The sequence below is a fragment of the Seriola dumerili genome, unplaced genomic scaffold (genome assembly GCF_002260705.1).
Source record: "Seriola dumerili isolate Sdu_G_001 unplaced genomic scaffold, Sdu_1.0 BDQW01000756.1, whole genome shotgun sequence".
NCBI lineage: Eukaryota > Metazoa > Chordata > Actinopteri > Carangiformes > Carangidae > Seriola > Seriola dumerili.
The window spans coordinates 897,687-909,393 of record NW_019175011.1 but is presented as its reverse complement, the minus strand read 5'-3'; the positions used below and the strand labels follow the sequence as shown (position 1 = coordinate 909,393).

The window sequence follows — 11,707 nt, the reverse complement described above, 5'->3', positions numbered from 1 at the left end:
TCACTCACTCTATTTCTCTCTCCCTCCCTCCTCTCTCTCTCTCTCTCTCTCTCTCTCTGAACCTCAGAGCGCACTATATAAAACATTCCTCCACACTGACAGTCAGATCTACAAACACCTCCGTTCTCACCACAGCGCCTCCACTGCCTCCAAGAACACCCCAGTTAGTCACTTGAACCGTTTTAACATCAGACATCTGACCCTCCTGAATGAGCCTGAGAAGATTCATCTCTGCTGTCTCGCCTCAGGACCGCCTTCCTCACTCTTTATTTCTCCTCAAGTTCGGCAGCTGATACCGGTTCAGTCAGGAGGAGATTTCTTTTTTTTGCGGCTGAGAAGATCAAGGACAGTTTGACATGAGGGGAGACGTTCCACAAAGAGGCATGAAGACCACATGTCTGTGGGCTGCCGCTGTGCTGCTGTCAGTCATCTCTCTGGTGAGTTAAATGTCATTTTGATTTGACCTTTTTTTTAATTTTTTTATTTTCATGTGTTCTAATATCTCCACGATTTCTGTGATTAATGTTCGGACTCATTTAGCAGCAGCAACATCAAGGGATGTCCACAAAGAGACGTTTTAGACAAGTGAGTTTCAGGCGGCGCAAAGACCTCACGGCGTTAAAACAAGAAATGTATTTCAACATCATGTTAGTTGCTGTCTTGTGATGTGAAAACCTAGAAAAATGTTCAGCATAATGTCATTTTCTTCCCTTCTCCAGGTAATGTTACCTGATGGAGTTGAGTTAAAAGCATGTTTTTGTAGTGTTTTCCGTAAATTTGATACCTGTGATGATAAATTTCAACACCCACAAACCAGATTTTCTAACTACTCCATGCAGTGACTCATTAATATCTTCATAAATTAACAAATGTCAGTGTGAACGCAAGCTTCCCAAATTCAAATCTGCATCTTTGACAAATCCACCCGCACACACACACACACACACACACACACACACACACCCACCCGCTGGATATTTCTCCCTCAGCACTATCAATTCAATCCTTCCTTTGCATTTTCCCCTCCTTTCTCCCATTTACAGATGCGGTTCAATAAGAGTGTATTTGACAGTACGGTGGAGAACAGCCTGAGCCCATTATGACAAACATACCAGAATGCTCCTAACTCAATGCCTTGACAGTTTGTGACAACCCAATTCCTTTAATCCTCAGAGAGACAGTAACCCCTCACCCACTGATAAATCTGTCAACAAAGCAATCAAAGCAGAACAGGAGCCACTCCTCTCTCCAACAAAAATTCCATAAACTTAATCCCTACAAACTTGACTGGCCTTAAAAAGCTCCCGTGGTGTTATCTGTGTTTAATTTGCATAGTGATGGAAAGAAGTCAATTACTATTAATTATTCTCTACAACTTAATACCCATTATCGAATTGAATTCACCGTCTCGAAAACCATAAACTCAATTTCACAGCTGACTAAGCACACTAATCATTTCACCCCACCACCACCACCGACCCCCCCTTTTCTTTTACTTTACGAAGCCCTTTCCTGCTTTGAAGGGACACAAGGATTCTTCGATTTCAGAAGCAATAACATTAACTAACATGGATTCCCCTATTGTCACAATATAGAGACAAACATTAATGATTAAATGTGTGAATTATACGTACAAAAGCATCGTGGTAGTGAGAGCGAGCTGATCTCATAGCATCACTTGATGGGAATGTTTTTTTCCAGACTGGGCTGCCAAATTGCTTCGCTATGCTTTAATGGGATGATCATAATTGTTTCGTACTCGGTGCATCCTAAGCTTTCGCCTGGAGCTCCTTCAACAGATTGACAGACCCATGGGAACCTCACAAACTTATTTTGGCCGCCTTTGAACCAAGTCGTGTGTGAAATAATATGATTATGCATTTTTCCTCTGGGTAAGTTGGAAAACTGGTGGCTAGGGGTTTTTTTTTCCCTCCTCCTCCTCCTTCTTCTTCAAACTGCCCCGCTCTAATATCCTGCAGTCTGTCCGTGCACAGTATTTATCCTCCTCAGAAGTCATGGTAATAATTGTGCCCTGGCCTCTCAAAGTGGAGCTGCAGTGATAGGACTCGGCTCCATCCACAGCTGCCTGTGATGTCTTGACACACTTTTTGATTTGTCATCATCTCTGACCCCCCTCAGGTAACACTTTGATATCACTGGGAGAATATAGACCTAAACTCTTAGTGGGTGTCAAATGCCCTTAGTTGATCCATCAGCTCAACTACAGGGGGACCTCACAAGGCGAGTTAAATTCACTGTAAATGACTATGACGACAATCATATCCCAAGTGCTCAGTCGGAAGACACTCTAAAGGACGGCATCAACACAGTAAGGACTCTTCAGCTACCTTCCTCTCTAAAGGAGCATTTCTTTCAAACAAAACTCAAGATGATTACCGACATATTTTGTTTTTCTTCTCGAGCTCTTCTTCTTGTTACGATAGATAGTTTTTGTGATTCATGGCGTCTGAAAGCCACAAATTAGATTAAAATAAGCTTTTACTGCGAGATGCAGCCGGAGGTTAGTGACTGCCTCATCGCCCAAAGGTCACAGGTTTGATCCCATAACAGCCACATGTCCTTGATCCAAACTCTAATAGCTCCTCACACTTTAAGCCTCTCTGGATAAGAGCATCAGTTTAATACTTCAAAATTTAAAACTAAATAAATCCACTGAACTCCCCTCTCTTCTTTTCAAAACGTTTGCGGTGCAGCATTAATGCACAAAAACTATTAAAGAACAACCACTCTATTAATTTCTGAGCGCTGCAGCTGAACTCACAGCATGCAATCAAGATTGCAAAGTGGCAGCCCAAATCTGCTATCAGCCCAGTCCCTCTCTATTCTAACTCTGTTAAACTAGAAGTGTCGCATTCACAAATCCTCCCCACACACAAGTCACAGCAGCCGCAGCATTCAAGTAAATGAAAACTGACACACACTTTCATTCTTCCTCGCAAGGTTTTGTGTACAGCCCACCGCCGAGTCATCTGGCTCCTCCGGAGCTTCTATTAAAGGTGGAATTTGTTGGCTGTTTGGAGGTCCAGCCCATAGAATATCCTCCGAGCTCCCGAGGGAAGCCGGGGTTGTTTATCTTCCTGTTTCAAAGAGCGGACGCCTGCGCCTTATCACAGTCTCGCCAAGAGTAGATAGCATTTAGGTTTGTCCAACAGCCTGCCTATATGCTGCATCTGGCAATCTGTGAGTCGTTTCCTAAAGGACTTCTGCATACTGATGCTGTTTGTGTTATCTTGCCGAGGGATTCTGCCTCATAAGCCGAAGCTGGGAACAATATTAACAAACAGTTAAATGAGGTTTTAGTGGGGGTGGGGGGTGGGGGACTCCTGCTTAACAAATTGCAGGTCGAAAAGTTAGAAAAACTCCGAGCTGTGAAATGAAAGCCTCTAAATATGATTGGAAGCTACGTTTGAATATCTTTCACATCCTTCACTGTATTTCATATATACCATAAATTACATTTTTTCATACTGCTGCACGAGGCTGTGACCGACGTGACTTTGTGTAAGCAGGTGTGATACCAGTTGTTCTGGCACACACCGAGGTCTGTGTTTCTAGCTGTAAGCGTGGAGTTCGGAAGGAAAGTAGTTATGGTCGAACAAAAAGATGCTTTTGCTTGTTTTGGGGGGGGGGGGGTATATTAGCCCGACTGATACTAGAGATTAAAATTCAGGACATCTCAGCCTCTGCCAAACTTATATGGAGGTGCAATACTAAATCACTACTACCCATTAAAGGCTACTGATAACAAATATATTTTACTTTTATGTAATATCTTTAAAGCCCCTTGGAAGTATGGTTTCAAATCATTTTTGTTTCTGTTTTAGAAAGTATTTAATCTTCCGTGACATTAAATATTTATTGCTTAATGTGCAACAATCAAAGTTAAAGCTCAGTAAAAAATAATCCTTACATGTACTTATTATTAATTAAGAGTTTAAAGCTCAAAACTCATCTGATCTGCTTCACGAGGACTGTGTGATTGTGATTTGATTGACAGCGGGTATGAGCAAACAACCCAAGAACTGTTGTTATGTTGCTGAATCCTGACTGATGCTATTGAAGTATTTGACATCACATTTTTTTTTTCTGCCCATCTGAAAACAGTGAGAATGGCACAGAGAAAACAGGAAGCAGAAAGTCTCACATTGGGATTTAAAATTGTTCAGACTTTAGAAAGAATGAAAATGTTGTGTTCATATAGAAACCCATCACTCATTGCAAAACGCTGATTTAGAAAATATGTTTTCAGGGAGCTAACAGCAGCTCTTTAAAGGACTACATCAGGACATTTGCATGTTTTAGAAATTTGACATTTTCCTGACAATTTTCAAACGTGTAAAGTTTTAGATTTTTAGATTGGCAGCCATTGGTTTCCAATTATTTCTGCACAAATGGAAAATCCCTTTAAACTTGCTTAAGTTTGGTAATTTATTACAGTGAACGTCAGATTTAGCATCCACTGCGAGGGATTACACAACTAATTTTCTCAAGTTTTAAAGATAAGGCTGGTGTTATTCTTTACTTTCTATTGTCAACAAACCCCAAGAAAACCAACAGTGTGTTAGTCTGTGTCTCTGAGCAAGACGTAAATCTTTAGAAACAGCTCAAAAATATGTGCTTTCATTATCACTATTATTATTTTTAAAAAGCCTACATAATTTCCTAAAACACTTGGGCACTGTTATTAGCAACTGTTGCTCAAACAGGAGTAAATAGTGCATTTAGTTTGGAACTATTTTCAGCTGCGGATTAATACACGTTTGGTGCACAAGTGAGTGCTTACAGCAGCAGGACAGCGTATGTGGGATTGATTCAAAATAAACTGCAGTGCCCATGTTCGTGGTATTGGAACGTGTCACCCAGTGAAACATTATGGCTCGTTTTAATGTTTAATTTCTTTACGACTGTCTGTGGAACAGAGGGAGGAGATACGTCACATCTATTGGCTGCACTCGGTACGGTCGACTTATTGTTTGTTTGGGATTAGTTGATAACAGCACAATTATCTCCAACCTTGTCCTTGAAGAGTTTTTTCATATAGAGGAATGAATGGAGACAAATAGCTTCTTAATAACTAATAAAACACAGCAGCATGGAAACATATAGATAAACTTACTACTTACTATTTCTTTTATGCAGAAGCTAATTGTTTCCTTTTTGAATAATGGATGTTTCTCTCAGCAGTGGATATCATGTATCCTCTTTTCTTTTCTTTTCTTTATTTCTTTGTTGCACACTTTGACATTAATTCAGGTCAACTGCTAGTTTGTACTTTTCCTGTTCAAGCCCTTTTTTTGGACACGTAATTAGATCATCATCTTCTTCATTATCGATTAATCTGATTACTTTCTTGATTAATACATTTGATCTAAAAAAAATTACATTTACATACAATTTCTTAAAGTTCAAGTTGACGTCTTCAAATCACTTGTTTTGTCCAACCAAACAATCCCAAAACCAATTCATGTTTACATTTACATACAATTTCTTAAAGTTCTTAAGAAATGATTTTAACAATTAATCGATTATCATTATATCATTTTACCTCTAAATGACGCGTGACAAAGATCTCAGTTAGATTGAAATATTTCTTTGTTAAATTAAATGTATTGACAGCTCTCTGTTCAGTGTGCACATCTTTTTCTGACTTTTACATTAGAGGTGATATTTCACAAAGTATCATGATTTACAGTAAATGGGCTGAAATCACTGGTAAGATTCCCCAAAGGTAGTGGTTCTGAACTGGAGGGTGGGGACCCCTCCACTGGGTCACAACAGACGTCTGAGGGGTCGCAAGATAATTAATGGGAAAATGGCATTTTGCATTTTTGCAGATTTCTCTCTAATCTTTGCTTTTGTCTGGTGAGAGGCCGGATCGTTTTTATTTTCTCTCAGAAGTTTAGATGGGAAATTCACTGCTCGGTTGAACCGCTCACAATTGATTGACATAACCCCAACCTGTAACGAATGGTCGCAAGTGGTAGTTACCGCTTCATTTTAAGGACACGTCCGAACCAAAAACGTTGCGTAATGCTGCAACAACAACAACCCCTGAAATCAAATCAAATTCAGAAAATGAATTTTAATTAAACAAAGACAGTTCACCTTTATCCCACAATTTTGTTTGTCCCTTATTTGATATTTAATAAAATCCACTATTGACAAACCAATATCTGTTAAACCCAAAGTTATCAAAGTGTGACTGTTGACCTTTACGCCTCCATGTTTGTTCTTTTTTTCCCCCTGTCCTTTATCCAGCAGCTCTCTGCCTCTTTTCTCTCTGCAGTATCTCCTCCAGACACATTCATGCATCTAACACTCACACTCTCTCTTTGTGCCTCACTTGCATGTTTTTGAAGCCAGCAAGAGGTAAATCTTGGCCCTCCGAGTGTTGGTGCAGTCAGTCGGGGTGTTCTGGATATAAACGTTGCTTTAGTCAGGACTGCCTCTGATCTGCCTAATCTCCCCGGGCTGGATTACAGGTTGGGCTCTAATCCGTGAAGTGGGGTCTCTGTGAATGTGCCTCCGAGTGCTCTAATCCAGAGACTGTCAGGTGCTTTAGATGAAAGCTAATTGCATGTCACAGTTTGGGGACCATACATAACGCCGGTGACAACAGAGCGAGTTTCCACAACAAGGAATTAGGTCTGACGATGACTGGGCACGCACTTCAGATGTGCTGTGTAATTTTGATAATCTTGGAAGAAAAATAGTGAAGAAATCCCCTCGAAAAAATTGATTCCAGTGACACCTCCTCTTACAAAATTATTCATCACATGAAGTTGCAGAAAATTACGTAGCTTTTCAAAACATTATGTTGTAGGCAATCTAATTTCCCGCTTGACAAAATGATAAAAATTCAAACCACCTGGCTCGTAAACCTGCTCGGATCTGCACTGTTTGGGAAATGTTCTTCACATTTACACCTCAAAACGCTGCATCCACACATACACACTGCCACTTATTAGCCTGACAGTCACTTAAACCAGCTCAAAGCAGTTTCCTAATATCCCTTGATCTGGTTTCAGGACTCCGTTGAGACTGAAACCCAGTTACTGAGAAGCATCAGTAATTACTGCACTAAGAAAATGATATTTCATTTGATCACTAGAGACTACAGTCATTTAACGACTCAGAATAGAAAAAATCAGGACAAATAAATGGGGCTTAGAGTTTCGCATTCGCAGTCAAAGGTCATTTAGAGACAGTTTATCCTTTTAGAAAGACTGGAAACATCTTAAACTGAATCCACATTCAAACTCACAGAGGATCAAGTGTTAGAAACCCATCCAAGTTCACCAGTTTTTCCTCAACATTATTTTCCACCTTGTGACATTAAGTGTATAAAAATGTCAGTAAAAACTGGAACACTTAAAGTCCTCTTATTTAGCATTTATAAGCAGTACACAAACACTCAAAAAATGGCATATAACATGTAGTTTAACGGCAGCTATAGGGACATTTTAAATGTTTATTAATGCACAGTATTCATCAGCAATTATAACTTCTCCTGTGAAGACATATTTTATATCATTACAACTATTTAAACAAACAGAGACGGTTTTCGTTGCCCACCGGAGTTATAATTGTTAACAAACGCATTAATAAACACTAGACTATTGTATGTTTAAAACCATTTATTAAATGTTTACGTGCTGCTATTAAATGCTAAACGGGGGGACTTAAAGTGTTAGCCCATCAACTTAGCTTAGCTTAGTGTTATCCTTTGAAATGCTTTAATTTGCACCATTAAATGAACAGAAATGACTGAAACATGATCAAACATGAAATATTCTCAAACCCAAAAATAAAGACTGAGCTATTATGTGATAATCGACTTTATAGCTCCTTGGCTGACAGTCTATAAGATACTATTTCACTGAACTTTTACATCCTAAGGAGCTTTATGTTTGACTATAATGGTGCAAATAAATCCTGAACAGGAAGCCTCCCTCTTCCTCACACTCACTTTATCTTTTTACAATACATCAGGCAACACGACAGACTTTTGTTTCCAGCAACGGAAGACAAAAGGAGGTGTTCATTAATACAGTTTAACTGCCCCACTGCACAAGGAAACTGCTGAAATTCACATTCCTCTTGACCTCATCACTACAAACATTTCCCTGTGAAGGTCCCGCAGCTTTCCTTTTCCTTTTATAGAACCAACCGGCTGCAAAGATCTGGCTGTTTCAAAACTTCTTCTGGGTTTGAAAAGCTTCAATCTCCGTGTATCATGTTGCATTTAAAAAAGGCTCAGGCTGTCTATCTCTACTCAGAGGGGTGGGGTGGGGGATGAAACAGCTACTAAGCCAAAGTCTCCACAATGCCACTAACGGTTCGCTCACATCAGGTCATTCATCATCGCGGTCTCTTCAAAACAGCTGTAGGCCATCTTTTCAAACTCCTCCACTCTGAAGCCAAGTGCATTAAACGAAGGCGGGCTTCAGAGGAAGATCACAACTCCTGCAAACGGTTTAGTTAACGAAAGCTCGTCTCACACTCCGGTCTACAGTGCTACAATGTCATTCAGTGAACTTTCTGAATGAGAGAAGACCTTATTTTCAGAGTATTGATCGCAGCGTGCAGGTACGAAATATAAACGCTTCGACCAGATAGATCTGCTGTCACGTTCCTCGGCCGGGGTTTGGACATCACTGTCACAGGCCTCTGTGGGGTGCACGGGGAGTCTTCGCTCTCTCATCTGTGTGATTGTTAGAGGAGAGACACAGAATGAATCATCAATCATCCATTCAGGGCACATTCAGCAGGTAATAGTCTGCTGTTGCATCACGTCTGCACCCGAGGAGCGCTTCATTCATCTCGATGTATGGCAGGAATACCCTTAATCTTGATTAGGACGCTCCGCACAAGATGTTTCACACACCGTAAGACTTAGTTACAGCATTAACACCGTTTGTTATGGGCGCTGACGCGCTCGAGGACGGATAAATCATCTGTATTTGTTGGTGGTGTGTCTTTTTTTTTTTTTTACTGTCACCAAGGAGATTGGTCCTGTATGTTGGAAGGATGTCCACAGATTTTGAGGAAACACAAAACGAGCTCACAGTGTGTCCAAACAGCACTAATGCCTGACAGAACGCTGACCTTCTGCATAAAACACAGATCACATTCAGTGACAATGTTTGTTCATTTCTGTGAGGTCAAGGGGAGGGAAAGATCATCGTTATTAATCGTTCAAATAAACTTACAATCACCAACACAATAAAGCCAACATCAATAGTCAGACTGCTACAAGACACATCTCTGACTCTCTGGCTTGAAACGCTTCAGTCACATCCACCAACATCGATGTCCACTCACTTACTTTCTGCCTCTCTAAATAAATAAAGATTACATTGCCTCTCACACTGACACTGAGCTTTGGTTGTAATTCATGAGGTGCAAAATTAATGTAAGTTCTATGGATACAGTTCTGGTCACAGTCCTCCTTCAAAGGATTCCTTCGACATTTGTTTCAATAACAGAAAATGTTTTCACAGTAGGTCCCACCTGTTTCTGTTGAAAAACATTTCACCAAACAGGGTAAATACAGATTTGAGATAAACAGCCGTAACTCTAATAATTTTGTGTGATTGCAACAAGACGTGAACATGTCAAACTGGAAGCAAAATATGATGCCGTTTTAAGCTTTGCTGGTGTTATGTGACGTAAATACAACATGATGGATTTAAAGCAACAATTCCTTTAAATTGAACAACAGAATTAATAATTATAATACTTTGTTTGTGCTCTGACAGTCGTCAGCAGGACGACATCATTCATCTGTGTCGTCCACAACCGTAACAAATCACTGTTGAAAGGTAAATCTGTTTTCTCTTGGTGAGGTTGAGGTACTTGGTTGATGATAAGGAAACTGTGTAGTGTACTTTGTTGAGGTCAGGAGACCTTTAGCATCATGGTCAAAATAATAAAAGCTTTATGAAGTTAATGGAACAATCATGGTCACGGTTAAAAGAAACAGCCGTCTCCACATACCAAAGTCTAATGTTTTTGTCCGGCCTCCTCCATCTGTGGATTATTTCCTTATTCGCTCACGACTGAGTATAATTCCTACCAGCTAGTGGGCTTTGCCACTTGAAGGTAAACATATGTTGTTTTTGGCCATTGGCTGAAATGACTGTTGTTTTCATTTTTCTTTTGGAGGACAGACCAGTTCAAATGAACAGATCCCAGTGGTCCTAAATCTGACGCACATTTCATCCTTATAGCATGCTCTAATAATTTATACTCCAAAAAGTCACCATCAGCCTATCTGAGTCTTGTGCAGCCTAAGTGTTTTCCAGTTGGAGACTTCTCACTAACTTTCACCATTTTTTGTTGTTGTTCTTCTTCTTCTTCCAGGCCACCAGTGCTGATTCACCGAGTTCAGGAAATTCGGACTTAAGAGAGAGCTCAAAATCCAAAGTGAAGACCTACTGGGCCGACAGCAGCAAGGCCTTCTCCATCAGCCGCCTGCTGTCCCAGACACTCGATGGCAAAGAGAACTTCACCTCTCTGGATCTGAACTACGATGACGCAGACTCCTTCTCTAAACAGGAGCAGTGGAACTGGCTTTACAACGCTTCAAACCCCCACGACCCTCGATCCAGGACGAAGAGGAGGCCCATTGTCAAGACCGGCAAGTTCAAGAAGATGTTCGGTTGGGGCGACTTTCATTCTAACATCAAGACGGTGAAGCTCAACCTTCTCATCACCGGTAAAATCGTGGATCACGGTAACGGGACGTTCAGCGTCTACTTCCGCCACAACTCCACCGGTCAGGGCAACGTGTCCGTGGGACTTGTTCCTCCGACCAAAGCTGTGGAGTTCCAGGTCCACCAGCAGCACCAGCAGTACCACCACCATCACCACCAGCAGCAGCAGCAGCAGCAGCAGACAGCTCTGGAGACCAAGGACACCAAGCTGTTCAACTGCAGGGTGGAGTACGAGAAGGTGGAGAAGGGCACCAGGAACTCACTGTGTGCCCATGACCCATCGCAGAGCTGCCCGCAGGAGCAGACCCAGAGCCACGTGTCCTGGCTGTGCTCCAAGCCCTTCAAAGTCATCTGCATCTTCATCACCTTCTACAGCACCGACTACAAGCTGGTGCAGAAGGTGTGTCCAGACTACAACTACCACAGTGACACCCCTTACCTCCCCACCGGGTGATCATGTGACCAGACGAGGCGGGGGGGAAAAAAGAAAAAAGGAAAAAAAAAAAAAAGGACACAGAGACAGGCTGTCGGATCCTGAGCGATGTCACATTGTTTGAATGAAAATGGAGTCAAGACACTTCAAACTTGAAATGTTGACAAGCATTATTACAGCTAACATATCCTTGTCGCGAGACTGAAATTGCTCCAATGAACAGACCTGCCCTGGTCATTATGAGAGAGCATTTAGGGAAGCATTTATAGGCTTGCAATACTCATATTATATGCATAGCTACTTACATCGAAAGGAAATTCTCAAGCCAACCGTAAAAATATGCTGATTGTATTTATGTAAATATTGTGGATTCCACACAAAGACCAGAAAACAATTTTATTAATGTTTTCTCCTGCTAATTTCGTTGTTTATGTTGATAGTGTATTTCCGTCTCAATCATGCTTTCTGTCTTTTCCAATCAGTCTCTGGTAATCATCGCGAACACGTAAATGTCAATGCAAATAAGAAGAATCTG

At 41.0% G+C, this 11,707-nt stretch overlaps 1 protein-coding gene across 1 annotated transcript; it reads left to right on the top strand.

Annotated features, from left to right (window-relative positions):
• The first annotated feature begins 383 nt into the window (after positions 1–383).
• On the top strand, positions 384–11,193 carry LOC111236911 (neurexophilin-1-like). The gene is made up of 2 exons (XM_022765823.1): positions 384–437; positions 10,387–11,193. The coding sequence occupies exons 1-2, from the start codon at positions 384–386 to the stop codon at positions 11,191–11,193; spliced, it is 861 nt and encodes a 286-aa protein (XP_022621544.1).
• Positions 11,194–11,707: the final 514 nt, after the last annotated feature.

Coding starts and splice junctions, on each gene's coding strand:
- LOC111236911 (XM_022765823.1), top strand. CDS start 384: ATGAAGACCACATGTCTGTGGGCTGCCGCTGTGCTGCTGTCAGTCATC. Junction 438..10,386: donor TGCTGTCAGTCATCTCTCTG/GTGAGTTAAATG, acceptor TTCTTCTTCCAG/GCCACCAGTGCTGATTCACC.